The sequence below is a fragment of the Epinephelus fuscoguttatus genome, linkage group LG3, assembly GCF_011397635.1.
Source record: "Epinephelus fuscoguttatus linkage group LG3, E.fuscoguttatus.final_Chr_v1".
NCBI lineage: Eukaryota > Metazoa > Chordata > Actinopteri > Perciformes > Serranidae > Epinephelus > Epinephelus fuscoguttatus.
In genome coordinates this window covers 40,789,503-40,805,554 of record NC_064754.1, presented here as the reverse complement: position 1 = coordinate 40,805,554, position 16,052 = coordinate 40,789,503, and the positions used below count along the sequence as shown (strand labels likewise).

The 16,052-nt window shown below is 40.1% G+C and overlaps 1 protein-coding gene across 2 annotated transcripts; it reads right to left on the bottom strand.

Annotated features, from left to right (window-relative positions):
* Window positions 1-223: 223 nt before the first annotated feature.
* On the bottom strand, window positions 224-11,957 carry melk (maternal embryonic leucine zipper kinase). Of its 2 annotated transcripts, none has more exons than XM_049572681.1 (18): window positions 11,823-11,957; window positions 11,447-11,559; window positions 11,269-11,354; window positions 10,318-10,434; window positions 9,073-9,216; window positions 8,861-8,929; window positions 8,524-8,616; window positions 8,179-8,277; window positions 7,167-7,235; window positions 6,782-6,880; window positions 6,339-6,425; window positions 6,022-6,153; window positions 5,435-5,599; window positions 4,979-5,270; window positions 1,850-1,946; window positions 1,345-1,501; window positions 1,071-1,174; window positions 224-973 (listed from the first exon to the last, which is right to left on the bottom strand). In XM_049572681.1, exons 2-18 carry the CDS (start codon window positions 11,523-11,525, stop codon window positions 796-798), a joined length of 2,067 nt encoding a protein of 688 aa, XP_049428638.1. In that variant the 5' UTR covers window positions 11,526-11,559; window positions 11,823-11,957; the 3' UTR covers window positions 224-795. The 2 variants fall into 2 exon arrangements, with proteins under 2 accessions (XP_049428638.1, XP_049428639.1); XM_049572682.1 differs by having other exon boundaries at window positions 11,811-11,896.
* Between the last annotated feature and the right edge of the window lie 4,095 nt (window positions 11,958-16,052).

Here is a 16,052-nt window from a genome sequence, read left to right as displayed (position 1 = left end):
CAAACGCTGTCACTAAGCTAAACTATGACTATCAATCTTTGTACTAAAGAGGAGTGAGGACCAGAAGATGAACAGAAGGATGATGACAGAGTGTAAAACACACCACTGCTCCATCAAACTGCTGAGCGAATTAAAGAAGAAAGAACATTTGATGTCAAGGAAGTACATAAATTAATCTCAATCATCCGTCTCCATAAACACAGGAAGATTACATTTACCAGAAACCATTTATTTTGCTCCTTTTGTCAGTAGAAATCTTACAGACACACAATATGACAGTAAAAACTAGACAAGCACCAACAAGAAATAAGAGCTTCATACAACACAGCCATGTAAAAATGTCATGATGTTAGCATTGTAAACACATGTACATTAATGACAGTAAATTACACCTACAGGGGAGAATAACAACATCAAGACATTAATATGGTAATAAGCAGCCAGAAGGTAAACTGTACTGTAAATAGCTATATTGTATTTCATACATACACACATTCATCTCAAGAGGGTTGACAGAGATCCTATTTAGCTTAATAATTAGGAAGAAAAACAGCAATACTCTACATAAAACAAGACATGCTGTACAGGATCCTGTGATGTAATGCTCATAAATTTAATGTAACATGTGATCTGGGGATTGCAGGCTGGCCTAAGGACAATTTTAAATATTCACTTTGAATAATGAAGGACTAATCACTGATGTACTAAGACACCTTCTAGTGTCTGAATCTACACAGAAAGGCCAGCATCAATTGACTTGACACAGGCAATGACACTGTTGGTAAAGTGCATTATTTAGATACTGGATGAGGCGAGGATGTCTTCTACCAGGTGCTTGTAGACCCAGGCATCTCCCTTTAGTCTCTGACGACGGACCCCAACAACCTCTGGCCTCTGCAGCAGGCACACCTCCAGCTCAAACGCCATGGTTACCTTCCCAAAGTCGCCCCAAGTCCGACACTTCAGGGTATACCTGAATGAAAGGAGAAGAAGGTGACACAGAAACATTACGATTGGATCAAAGACTGGGGCCATCTGATCAGAATTCGAGGGAAGCTGCGTCATCTTACCCTTTCTGCGTGAAATCGACTTTTTTCTCCGGCAGGATGGAGAGGATGTGGTTAAGGACCTGGTCTGGGTTGGTTTGACTGGTCAGAGTAACGTTGTACTGCGCCTTCGGAGGAAAGACGGATAAAAGAAAATGATGTAATGTGTGCATTTGTAGAAATAAGGGTTCCAAAGGTGTCCCTTTGGAGATAAGCCACAAAACCCCTGTATGGTTCTACTTAGTACCTCCATTTTTAAGAGTATACAATATTTCTGGCAGGTGTGCACATTCTATACCTTGATCTTGCGTGGACCGTCACGAAGGGCTCGTCTCTTGCTGGGAGTAAGCATGGTGATCATCTTATCCAGGCCTCTCTCCAGGGAACCAAACACCTTTCCTCCTCTCTTCTTCTTCCCGCTGTCTCCCATAACAGCCATGTCCAACGACCGAGACCTGGAGAGCAAAGAGGACCTCGTATTTATTCACTTTGGCAAGTCATTTGATCAAACGGCTCTTACCTAACTAGATTACAGGTTAACATTTCAGTATTTGAACAGAAACAGGCCTCTTACACTGTTTACCATTACAGTCCAAATTCAAATTGACTTAAATTGAGAGACCTATCAACGTTTAACCGGAATTCAGTCTCTTAAGCCCATAGGCCACCCTGAGGTCCCCAGTGACTTTAGATGTGAACTTTAGCCTCCCTCCCACCCAACTATTGTCTATATTTATCCCATTCACTTATTAACACAGACACTTTCCCCTACTCCCTCTTTCTTATTTGGAAACTCCACTCACCTTCTCTCAGGACTCAAGGCCACTATTTCAACATTTGCAAGCTCCTTAAACTCTGCTACTCTCTTCTTATTGTGCTCTTTAGAGGCACTGCCTCCACCTACAACACACACAGGAAACACAGAAACACTTTGGTTAAAAAAAATGAATATAAACATGTTTTCCTTTTACACCCTGCTGACTCATGGGCCGAACCAGTCATCACATACTCTTGCTTTGCAGCCAAACATTGTTCAAACCAACAGAACTTAAAGCCACAACAATTAGTTCAACTGTTGGTCAGCCAAAACAAGACATTCGAGATCACCTCAGGCCCTGGGAAACTGGGATAGATATTTTTGCTGTTTTATAGACCACACAGTTAACAATAAATCCCACGAAAATAAATGGGGATTAATCTGTAATGAAAACACTTTTTACTTCCATAGATATATGAAGAATATATTTTTGAGTAGATATGTTAAAAATGGTGCAGAGGACACTGACAATATATTTCTATTTGGTGGAATGGTGCCACCACTGGAGAGCAAAAACTGTTTTGGGTTTAAATATTTCTCTTAAAGGAGAAGTGCGGTATTTTGCACTTTGAACCCCATTTCTGGGTTGTTCATGATGGAATAGAGTGGTTAAGATCAAAATAGTGACGACTGCTCATTTTCAGAGAATTTGGCTTTCCCCTGCCTGGCTTAACACTGCTGCCTATGGCCATGTGTGAGCCTGTCCTAAAACCACCCTAAATGTTTGTTTTCAAAGCCATGAAACTCACAGAGTGGCCAGTGGTGTTTGTTGATGTTCTGACATAAGAATCCTAGCAAACTGTGGTTTCCATCCGTATTTTCGCTATTCATCTTGATTGTGGAACTATTTTTTTCAGCTGCCTCACACCCGTGTGTAAACTTCTGCTTGATCGTTTGTTTGACCCTGAAGCGTTATAAACTCCAGCCCACTCGATGGCGATAATGCTCCATTACGTGGGTGTCGCCAACCAGCAGGAAACCATTGCAATGTAATGGGACACAGAAAAGAAGCAGAAGAAGAAGGTATACTCCAGTTCAGATCGGTAACCACGACTGTCAGAATCAATTTCGAATGTGTCATCATCCAGAATCCACCTTTCAAAATCCATTGTGCAGTTGTTTAAACTTATTACAAAACTTTTTCTTTCGTCTTCGTCACTGTCGAGTCGGCACTTTCGCTGAGCTAAAAGACTACAATGACTACAACCTTGTCATAAACAACCCCCTTTCCGTTTCCGGTGGCGGATTACTACCAATGGACAATGAGGCTTCTATACAAAACCAATGGATTAGACAAAATGTCAAATAAATCATCACAGATGGAAACCACAGTTTGCTACGATTCTTATGTCAGAACATCCAAGAACACCACTGACCACTCGGTGAGTTTCATGGCTTTGAAAACAAACGTCTAGGGTGGTTTTAGGACAGATTCACACATGGCCATACACAGCAGGGGAAAGCCAAATTCTCTGAAAAGGAGCACTCGTCAAAATTTTGGTCTTAACCACTCTATTTCATCATAAACAACCCAGAAATGGGGCTCAAAGTGCAAAATACCTGACTTCTCCTTTAATGTCACTCAGCTTAAAGGGTTGCGTACCAATCTCAGTACTTTTAAGGATATCAACTGAATTATGCTGGTGTTAGTAGAAATTAATGTTTAATCCATCAGCCCCAAAGGTTGGGACCTAAGAGCACATCTGGGTGAGAACACCTGGTTAAGACAAGAGGCAGAAGTGCCATGAAGTGCCCCAAAGCCTGGAAGCCAGCCACGGAGCTTCGAAGCCAGCAATGGAGCTCTGCAGAGCTGCCAGGTTTAACATCAGACAGAGGGCAGAAGTGCCCTGATGCCTGGAAATTGACCATGGAGCTCGCCTACCCCTGCAGTGTGTTCAAAAATTACATTTTGTTATTACAGAGAAAGCACAGTGATGAAAAAACAAACAAACAAACAAACAAAAAAAAACGGTAAAGTTGAGTACCTGTATCGAATCCCAGGTACCCTAACAATACCGTTATCGGATCAAATGTGATACCCAACCCCATGACACTGTCCAGACATTATGGAATCAGATTGTGGTTGCAACCTCAAAGTGTCTTACAAGTAAATGAAAAGGAGAAACCGGGATGAAGGTTGGATGAGAAAATAATCAGTGCAGCCCTTTGCTCTTATGCATGGAATTGGCTAGCTTTGTCATTGGAGCTTAACACAAAGGCTTTGGTATACACAGAGACAGGAAGCCCGAAAAAACACACATACACACACACACACAAAGAGAGAGAGAGCTAGGCTTTAGTGGCAAGAGAACACATGTCACTACAGCCCACGTGGGACGGTAAGCAGAGGAAAGAGACAGCTACACCTGTCACAGCGCACGCCTAGGGACAGACACACAGATCACGGTGTGCATGTGTGTGTGTGGACAAGTTTGTCAGAGGCAGCATGTCTGCACTGTAGCTCAGAGAACAGGAGGCTGTAAAGAGAGCAGGACTGCGCCAGATTCCAAGGATTTAACACCAAATAGGTCAGCTGCAGCACGTTAGCCGGCTTATGGCCGAGTTTATAAGGGAAACTAATGAGGCCGGACACCTGAGCAGAGGATTCACTTTGACAAATAATAAAGACTTTAATGATTCTCCATTCATATTAGTGTCCTTCATTTATAGATAAGTGAGTAGAATTAGCTTCCTGATAATAATAACCTCACCTTTGAGTTGACAGTGATAAGTGTGTACGTGTGTGTGTGTGTGTGTGTGTGTGTGTTCATTTTCAGTGGTTTCAGTAATGACAGCTAAATCATAGAAATATGAGTGGCTTTGGGATAAAAACAGGGCCAATAAATGAGTTTATTACCAGAAGACAATTTACTTGCAAATGTGTGGCATGTGGACGTGGCACTTGTGATTATGAGAGCTGCATGAAGACTGAGCGAGGGACAGATAAATGAAAGAGAGCGGCGTGGAGAGGGGCAGTTGGCTAATGCAAATAATCTAATAGAGATTGTACTTCAAGCCCTTGTTCGGAACAAAAAAACAATTACAGTATACAAATAAACTGGATGACGAACTGAAACTGTGTTGGCGTGGGCTGAGTAGCAGAGAGACTCCTCACCTTTAGGTGTGACTGCATTGGCTTTGGTGCCACTGATGTTAGCATTTCCATTGGGTGTGGTCAACACATTCTTGTTGGGCCGTGCATTCTTCTTATTGGACACAGGGGTTCGAGGAGGAGGCAACGCAAATATTTCAACATCCTTCTCCTGCACAGCAATATTCTCCTTGTTCTCACAGGCTCGTTCTTGGTCTCTGTGCCTCCTCTCCTCACGGTGCTGTGTCTTAGTTCGCCCCCTCTCTGGGGTCGGGCTGTAAGCACACCTTTTCTCCACTGAAGGAGATGCTAGTCTCTATATAAATACAAAGAAGAGATAAATGTGGTGTGAGCAGATTTCTCTGTAAGACAAGAGACATGGCCCTTCACCATCGCAGCTAACACGGTTTCTAATCCAAACTTAATCAGGAAGAACACGGAGGACAGCAAAAACATACATGTGCCCCAGCTTTCACATACCATGTCGTTGTTGTTGGCAGCTCCATCTGGCTGACCTCTGACGCCCTGGGGTGTGTACTGTTTAACTGAAACCCACGGGCAGTCATCAATGTAGTCGGAGCAAAAGTCCAGAGAACCCACAATCACAGCGTCTTCATCCTCGCTGAAGTGAAGGGCTTCCCTTGTCTGAAAGCAAGAGAGAAAATAAGATTAAGAAAAAACAAAAACAAAAAACAAAACACCAACAAAAACGCTCAGTGTTGGGAAACATTAAGTACATAAGGTCGGGCTAGGCAATAAATCGATATTTTATTGATGTCGCGATACGAGATTAAATATTGTATTAGATTTTGTATATTGTAATATTGTAAGTATTGTTTCACGCCTGCTTTACAGTAAAGTGATGTCATCTTCTGAACTTACTAGACTAGCTGTTCTTTATTTGCCTTCACACACACACAATCATTTTGATTTATCCATATCGCCCAGCCCTAATGTAAGGTACAAGGTAGAGTCAAGAAGACTGAATCAGAACATGCAGCTGTAGGGACAGTCAGTAGCCCGAAGGAAGAACAGAGCATTTTGGGAGTTGTGGTATGGAGTCTGACCTGTAGTCCCTGGTGCAGTGGAGAGCAGGACTCCTCACAGGCTGTTGGTTCAGGGCGCAGGCGGACAGGTCTGCCCCTCTGCTTCTTTGACAGCAGCAGCAGGTAGGTGGCTGTGGTCTGGTCATACCGCCACTGTAGGAGTTAACATGTATTAGACTGCATTTCAGATACAAAGTATGTCAAATGTTTGCATGCATAGAATACAAGAGGAACAGACATAATCAACATATGCATTTGTTGTGATGTCACCATTCATAACATAGTGAAATCAACTGATGATGAACTGATCAGCATAATGAACATCAGTGCAGACACACCTCCTTGACCAGCGCTGTGGTGCTCTCCCTCGATCGTTTCATGTTGACAGCCATCTCAGTAATACAGTCCTCATCGATGTAACCGAGCTACACAAAAGGCACAAACACAAAATATTAAAGTCTTTTTTAAAAACATTTTATATGTGAGCACTAAAAGAATAATTCCCAAATAACATTCATATTACGGATTATGACATTGTTTCAGGGGCCTGTGTGGTGACTGGAGCGAACTAGAAAAACCCTCAGAGAATGGATCAAATTTTGACTTTGAAATCAAATGAAAAACTCTAAAGTAAAACAGGCAGCATACAGCCCCATAAACTGTTAGATGCTTCTGTAGTGTTTGTAGTTGTGCAGCTCTGTTTATGTTTATATCTACTACAGTGTTGTCATGGATGAATGTGTGTGTGTGTGTGTGTGTGTGTGTGTGTGTGTGTGTGTACCGGCTGCCTGCTGTGCCACTCCACGGGGCTGTTGTAGTCTTTCAACACCCAGGGATGGTCCAGCAGCTGTCGAACAGTAAGACGCAGCTTGGGGTCCACCTACAGGATGCACACGGAAACTACAACTCAATATTCAAAAGACTACACATCCATCTACAGTATGTCTAAAATGTTCTATGTGTTATAAAAATAAATAAAATCGTATTCTACTTCTATCAATTCAAAAAATTACTTCTACTATTCTATTATGGCAAATTAATGTGGTTATGAGTTCCAGTGTTGTGCAGTGAGAAGCAATCTGGTGACTCAAGGAGTGAATTTTTCGTAAAGTAGCAAAAAAGCAGAAGACAGGGGAGAGAGTGTGATTATTATTATGATTATGTACCTGCATCATCTGGTTGAGGAGGAGGACACTACCTGGAGACAGCCATCGAGGGTTATCATATTTACCTCTCTAAGGAGATTTAAAAAAATGTACAAAAACACGTTATGAAACATTATTTTTTTCTGAATGCTTACACACTAACAGTGATTCTTGAAACACTATTGCTGAAACCAATAACACATTTAGCAAATGCATTTACAAAGCATGCCAAACTGAATGTGCATTCTCTGTTTTAGTCAGTTTTTATAACACACTTTTTGCAAAACTGTAAATACCGGTCTCTACATTACTACACTATTTGCCCTGTGCATTTCCACATTGACAGATGTGCCACCTTGCTCAAGACAACACTGTATGTGATGTGAATGAAATCCTATGGCCAGAGGGGCCCGACACACAAAGAACACAAGACTTAGTCAAATATTTTTTTTAATCCTACTGTGCTTTTGTTGTTTGAGGAGTGTTACAACATGTAGAGAAAAAAAATTACTTTTCCCCCTTATTTGTATTGATAGTATGATATATTCGGAATACACATCCATACTCAGAACATTTGGATACCTGTGTGTATGTGTGTTTCCTACATGTATGGCAACTTTTTCGCAAACTGATATGCCTTGCACACAGAAAAAGCAAAAGCTACAAGTGTTTTTCATTTATACTGTCAGTGTGTAGTTGGTGCTTGGTATGCATATTCAAATGATGGTTTGTATGTACTGTGTTGACCCAAAAACAGATTTTTTTTTAAAGAGTTTGAAGAGTTTTGCATTAATTGTTTGTTCTTGCAATGGCAATATTTCATAGACTAGAGATCAATTCTTCAGTAATTGCAGGACAAGGACACAAGGTATTTAAGAGCGATTCTGGAACACCAGTATTCAATCTCTGTCATAAGTCAAATAATAAATAAAACAATAAATAAAATAAAACAAAACTTTTTGTCACATTGAGTTCTGAATTTCAACTAGTTCAGCTCTGTCAGAGTTTTTGAGACTGCTGTCTGTGCTCTTACTGTAATCTTTCTGTAGAGGACCATGCAGTTGTCGTCATCAAAGGGAAGATATCCACAGAGCAGAGCGAACAGCAGCACTCCCATACTCCACACATCAGCCTAGAGGTTACACATCACACAGCAGTATTTCAGCTTTACAGTTAGGATTTCACAGCTCAGTTGCACTGAGTCATGCACCAGCGAATATGATCAGCGCACCATGAAAAAGCAGAATTGTGGAACAGGCAGGTAATCACGACTTTTAGTGGGAAAACAAATGCAAGTTTTGCAGGTTTAAATAAGGGCAAATCTTGAAATCACAGCCCTGGTGGTTTCTAAAAGTTGTAAACAACATGCATCTCTCACCTCTGAACCAATATATGCCTTTCCCTGGATGAGTTCAGGAGCAGCATACGCAGGGCTCCCACAACACGTCATCAGCTCATAACCCAAACCTCCCTAGGCAAGAAATAACAACATGCACATATCATGTTTATAGGCAATTATCACTGTGTAAACACTTGTCTATAGACATCAGCTTCAACCTAGACTGTGAACGGCCAAACACAATGTTGTGTAATATAAAACATATTTGTGGGAACAACCAATTAGATTTGCCTCCACCCAAAAAATCTTGAACAAACAGCTAACAGGCTGAATGCATTTAAAACTAAAACAACAAGACAGGGATATGATTATGTACCTTTGGTTTGGCACACAATCCAAAGTCTATGAGCTTCAAGTTGTGGTCTTCATCAATCAACAAGTTTTCCTACAGTTCAGAGAGACAATCATCGCAGCAGACATTAAGATTAGTATGCAGTCACAGGCAAGGAGGAACACGTTGCTGTAGTTTCTCTAATGTGTCATGTTCTCTCAGTCACTCTTTTACATGCAATCAGTGGTTGTGTTTACCGGTTTGAGGTCCCTGTGTGCATATCCCTGGCTGTGGACGTAAGCCATCGCAGACACAATCTGTCTGAAAAACACCCTGGTCTCCTCCTCTGACAGACGATCCTTCGCTATGATGTAGTCAAACAGCTCCCCACCTGGACAGTACTGAGAGGAAGAAGAAAGGACGGAGAGATGGAGAGAGAGAGAGAGAGAGAGAGAGAGAGAGATGCAAAATTACTGAACATAAAGCAGCGTTCCTACACATTTTCATTTCAATATTCCATTTCCAGACTTGAACTTCCAGACCTCTTGGTAGATTTATCATATTTGACATCGGAGTACAAATGGCTCGATGTAAATTAAAGTTTTTGAAAATCCAACTGTTAACATGTATGTTCCATTCTGACTATGTATGCTATTATGTTGCTGAATAATTGACAGAAGATTTTAACCTGGTGGTGTGGCTCATAATCAACAATCTGTTCAGTCCACACTCCTACGCAGGGACTTGGGCCTGAGAAATTCCACTGTTAAACATCTCTGCCTGAAAAAGGAAATGAATGAACCGGTGCTTCCTATACTTGCATGGTTTCTTTCCCTTATGTATTGAATGAAAAATATAATATTATTGTTTCCCCATATTTTTCACTCTTTTATAAAAAGGAACCAAAAAAGAGTAAAAAAAAAAAAAAAGGTATGGTGTGTTTAGTTTTCTGGTAACTTCATCACTGCATAACTCTATGCAGCACTATACAATTCAAAGATATTGCTACATTTTCTTTCAAACTCATTTGGTTGCAGATGTCTGGATCTGGCTCAGTTATAAAGCACTTAGGGCAGAGCTGTTATGTAGGGTGTGACGTGCAGGAGTAGAGGATGCTCTGCATAGGAGTGCACATTGAGTCACATGCTAGATCTCTTGCCTTGCTTTTGATGACATCAAGCTTGCCCTAGCTGCACTCTCTCACACAGTGGTTAACATTTTAGCTGCACAGTGTGCTCCAAACGCCATGAAAAAAAAAACACTGTGCTTGAACGATCAGTTTATTTTTAGAAATGTTGTATGTCTAAAAATAAACTGAATTTTATATTTTAGAAAACAGAGTAGGAGCAATACTCTGGAAACAAATATTTTTCTATACTCGCGTCTTTTTTCCATTCTTATCTGGAAACTACTAAAATCAAATTTCATACTTTTCCATGCTGCATAGAAACCCTGACAATGTCATATTCACACTCACACAGTCTCTGTGTATGTGTGCTTACCTCCAGCACCATGAAGATCTGGGTAGAGGTTTCTATGACCTGATAGAGACGACAGACATGCTGATGACTCAGGTTCTTCATGGCCTCAATCTCCACCTTCACACGGGGCAGGTCATCCTAGGGTGACAGTTTGTTATTGGTTTTTGATGTATAATTTTTAATTTATTCTGTGTACTTTTTGAATTGCTGCATTTTTTTTTAAATGATGATGCACATGCTCATGCACATTAAGATAAGCAACCATGGGCATCCATGTAAATGGATGAAGAACAAAATAAAGGGTAAGAAGGTTATTGAAGATGGTGAGTAGCTCTGGGTAGGGCTGAGAAACAATCTGATATTGTTTATCAACTTTCAGTTCACATTTTGTGATTATATGAAAATATTCTGTCATAATTTTATAGAATTCTGTTATCCAAATATTAACTTTTGTAAACCCATTACATTTTAACTATTGTAAAAAGTTTTGTTTGATGTAACAATGGTACAACAGTTAACTGCATTAATCATAATTTCATCATAATGTGCTTTTGCATACATTTATCATAGATAGACAGATTATCAAGAAATCATCTCAGACAATTTTGTGAAACATTGTCAGTCAGAACAGCTTCTCAAATTTAGGATTTGTATGGCTTCCTTTGTTTAACATTATTGTACACTTTGCACTCGTCACCTCAGGGTTTTGAAACTTGTAATAGTTTTTACATTTTATCGACTACAGTCGATACACTTTTACAGACTATACACATTTTACAGGCTTTACTGAACAAACTGGCTGTTGATAATGAACATATCTGATGCTACTGTTTTCAAATCAAAATGCTTATGATATTCTTCAAGTTAATGGTGTGGTTTTTTTTTTTTGCTTTGTCAGGTTTTCCTGTTCAATGCAAATATTTACAGCAGATCAACAACAACCTAAGTAAGCAAAGTGTCTCCTTGACTCACCCCTAGATCCTTCTTGCTCATGATTTTAATGGCAACTTTCTCTCCTGTCAGGATGTGTCGACCCAGCTTGACTTTAGCAAAGCCTCCTGACAAACACAAAGTATATAAACACACATCAGAGAGATATGGCACTGACTGAGCTTTTTCACTCACTGACATGTATTAATAATGTCATTACCTGAGCCGATAGTCTCGTAAATCTCATAGTATTTGTAGAGCTCGTCGGCTCCGCGTTGCTCTGTTCTTTCCACAGGCATCCTCCCTGCTTCAGCCGCACGATGATACACCTCCCTGCGGTGAGAGAAAACGGTTTATAGCAGCAGTGTTAGCGCTCAACTCAATAAGACACTCAACTAAACGGGGAAAACACAGTTTTCTTTGTGTTCAAAATAAACTAAGTTAGTAGCTAACATTTTCTAGCTGCTAGCTATCGTCACTTAACGCTGAAATAAACTGTAACGTTAGCTACAGAAATAAAAGTAACACCAGTAAAACCTAACATATGCCACTACACGCTAGCTGAATATCGCTCTCGATATTACCTGATAATTTACCTGTATTTTAATGAAAACGGGAGAAGAGGAAGGTAAAATCAATGAGCAACCATACGCCACATAGACAAACCCTGTGGCAGGCAGAGATGTTTTGTTATAGAAGTTTGAATTTCGCACGTTGACGTTGACTCCACTTCCGGCTTCCGGTTTGTGCTTCGTGCGCACTCTTGTGGTAAATAGAAGTACTGCGGCAATGAAAAAAGGGATTTACATACAGTACATAGTCCTTCTGGAGGCGGTAGTTAATGGTACCGTGGAGTTGTTTTACATTATACCGACAGGTGTTTTATTTTATGTCATTTTATTTTATTTTATTTTGCCTACCCTCAATCTAGATGGGATGGACAACATATTAGAAAAACCCTCTTTGTAAATTACCATAAAGTTGAATATACACCTCTCTCATCAACAAAAGAACTTAATAAGCTTTTCTGAAGGCAGACAGCATTAGTTTTAGCCAGGTTTACCAAGTAAAATGGTAACTGATTTTACAGACAGATGTAGGCTACATACACAGAGTTCCTAGCAAACTGAGAGAAAAACTTGAATAAAAAGAAGACAGACATAGCAAATGCAGATGACTTCCATAAAGGTGCAGTCCTTGATACAGTTAAGCATGATAGCTGATCTTAGAGAAGGCTTGAGGGCCAAAACCATAACGAGCCGGGCTGAAACTCATCTGAATAAAAAAGAAAAGCACATGAAATCGGACTGTGCAGCACTTGCTGACTTCTTCTGTCAGTGATCAGTACCTCACTACAACCCAATACAACAATATTTAAATACTCAAGTACGAGTCATACATTATTTTATTGAAGTAAAAATTTTCATGAAGTATCAAAAGTAAAAGTGGACCTTAAGTGGAATAATGCCTCTTGCTGTTATATTGATATGTATGATATTATTGAACTGATGGGACTGATATGTTAATGTGTAAGAAGCATTTTGATGTTGGTCAGAATAGAACAGTTTTTTAATCTGTGAAGTGGCCAGTTGTTTAACACCACTACAAGAGGGAAAGATCAAAGTGAGCAAGGCTTAATTTCTGGGGCACTGATGCTCATTTGAGTGAACAGCACAGCACAGGTCTGAATGCTTGATTCATTCAGTGAGGGGGCACAATGGCTCTGTTATGCTATGCATCTTATGTTGGATTTTTACCTAATTACACTCATCTTCTCACACCCATACACACTGTATGAATAAAATGACCCCTTGTGTACCCCCACAATGCAGCATTGTTAGACTGAGGGTCTTAATTGACCTCTTCTGCTCTATCCCTCCTTACAATGGACGTTTTTTCGCAGCAGACAGTTTTATTTGTCACAGGTGAAACTAATAATACTAACGATGGCTCAATTCCATTAAGTGTGCCAGTAAATGATTCCAGTGAGCCAGCATGCACAATACCAGGACCTCCCTGAAATGGAATGCAGCTGTCATTAATGTTATTAAATACACCTGTGCTTTTCAGACTATGACAAGTACAAATGTCTATGAAAAAGGTCTACAGACATTTTTTTTCATGGGTGACAGGGGATCTTTACAGGGGGATAGCAGGTCATCAGTTTATGCCTCATAGACGTGGTGTACATCATCTGAAAGCTGGGAACCTTAAAATTAATTTAAGATGCAGCATTGTGCATCAAGTTTTTCTAGTAATAAATCTGTAATAAATATTGTGTTTTGTTCAGGCACCTATTCAAAGGTTGAAAGAGTGTATAATGGCTTAGATCATTATGATGGAAGTATATGACAGCCATTCCTGTGCTCAATTATGTTTCCTAAAATGTCGCAGCAATATTTGGGGTTGATATATTTGTCACACAGATTTGGTGTTTAATTTAAGCAATACTTCAGAGTTGATAAAAATGGTCAAAAATCCTATCCCTCCAAAGTACCACCTTCAGACACCAAAACCCAGAGGAACACTAGAGAGTCCATGCTGTGATTTGATTTGAATAGAATAGAAAGAACTTTACTCATTTCCTAAGGGAAATTTAGCTGTCCAGCAGCTCATAAAAGACAAAGAACAACAGCAACAACAACAACAACAACCATACTTCTCCTCATCATCAACAACAACACCTCAATCAAAAACCTTTGGAATTTGGAAATTTCTTTAAGAACTGCATTTTTTGGTGGTTGGATGGTGAGCACTTCTGTTATACCTGTGAAAGCCAAACACCCCCTGAATGCCCAGGGTCTTTAGTTTGTGGCTGTAAAGTTGCATCAAGCTGTAATTATCTTTGAGGTCACAATAGGTCATTTTAAACACTCATGTGTTCCAAAAAATGGTCCCACTTCAATGAAATAGCTACATCACTCAGTTTTTGCAATTCCAAGACTATTTTGGGACCTAGTATACAGAAACATTCAATTATGATAACCGAAAATAAACCATTTATATTACATGCCAAAAAACTGCATGGTTTTTGCCCCCAAAAATGCATGGGATTAGCACAGGGGTCAGCAATGTTACCTATCAAAAGAGCCATTTTTGGCCAAAAAAGCTCTCAAATTATCTGTCGGGAGCCGCAAAACACATTCGAGCCTTATAATGAAGATGACAGTAAGTCTAAATTCACCCATCAACATTACTAATAGGTCTAAATGAGCATTTATTAATGTGTTACAACAAGTTGGCGATCCACAGTGGGCTATTTATAATTGTTTGATACTTTAACTTCGAACGGTTGGTGGTAAAAGGAATAAATATATCCCTGCACTGTTAAATCCTCTGTCCTCCAAGACTGTTTTTCTGCAATCCATAGCTAACTCAGGAGATCCAAGACGAGCCACTGCTATTGAGGTACCCCAAAATTTAAAGGACAAGGCGATAGACTGTATGACACACATTTAGTTGATGAAATGATTAAAGTTTTTTTTATTCAGTGTATAGGCTACACATTTTTACAACTGCATTTAAGAATCACTCAAGGCCTAAGGCAGTAAAACAGGAAAATTGCTTTAAAACTCCTAAAGACAGTAATGTCGGCGGGAACACTGGCGTCCCTGCAGAGTTTAAGAATGAAATGACAAACAAAACAAACAGTTCCAAAGCCTAATATTTATGTGGCACGTGGATGGTGACACCTTTCCAAAAGATAGTGGTTAGCTGTGAAGTTTACCTGCAAACATAACTTCATGTGCATTCATGGGCAGGTATATACAACCTGTGGGATGGAAAGCATCCTGTGTGTTGCAATGTGTAAACTGTTGTGCCAGGCATGTGGCTGACCAGAGACCTGTATTTATGGTGTCAGATGGTGTGTGTGCCTGTGTGTGCCTTCACCTGCAAGACGCCTCAAGTCTGTAATTAGTAAAAGGTGAGAGGTGAGGTCAGAGAGCAAATGATGTATTTTAGCAGACCCTTGCCTTTTTGTCAGCCATCTGTGATGACTATACAACCACTCTCACTGTCACAGTTTTCTTGTTGGGCTGTAAATGCCACAGTTACAGTTTCTTGGTCACCTTTCTACATCAAATGTATTGAAAAGGGACAACTTAGTCTACCTGTTCTTATCAATTAGGGGCAGGTCAGCTCTAAACTAATGAACAGCATGCTTCTTAGGTCTTGCAATAGGCCATCCCGGTCATGCATTAGACTGTAAGCTGTAAGAAAGACATGTTTATAGAGTGAAAATTATTACATCCTGACACTTAGCCAAAATTGAGAGACAGCTGCAGAGGAATTTCAGTGATTGATCTGTGGTCGCTCTGTGTTTCTCATGGTCGTTAGGGAAGGAATTGGTTGTTAGGGAAGTAACCGGTGGTTAGGGGGCGTCCAGGTGTCAGTGGGATGACAGAACCCCTCATTTGGTTTCTGGGGCAGCTGGCCAGGACGGGACAGAGGGACATCAAACAACCCACAGCTGGAGGAAAAGAGAGGGGAAGGCTAGTGTGAGAGGAGAAGAAAATTGAAATGGGAAGGGAGAGCAGGAGAAGACGAGGAAAAAGGGGAAATGGAGAAGAGAAAAATTTGAAGAAAATCAGATATTAAGATGATGTAATGGATAAAAAATTAATCTTGGTGTTGAGTTTAATTTCTGTTGACTGTATTGTTCATTCTCAGTGTCTTTTACCATTTTGTCGTCTTTTCGTCTTGTATTTTTGTGGTACATGTGGCCAGCTATCATTGAATTACAGACAATACAGAGAAACACTGACTAAAACATATTTTAAATAGTCACATATGTTTGATTCTGGGGAAAGCAGTAGACAAAAAAA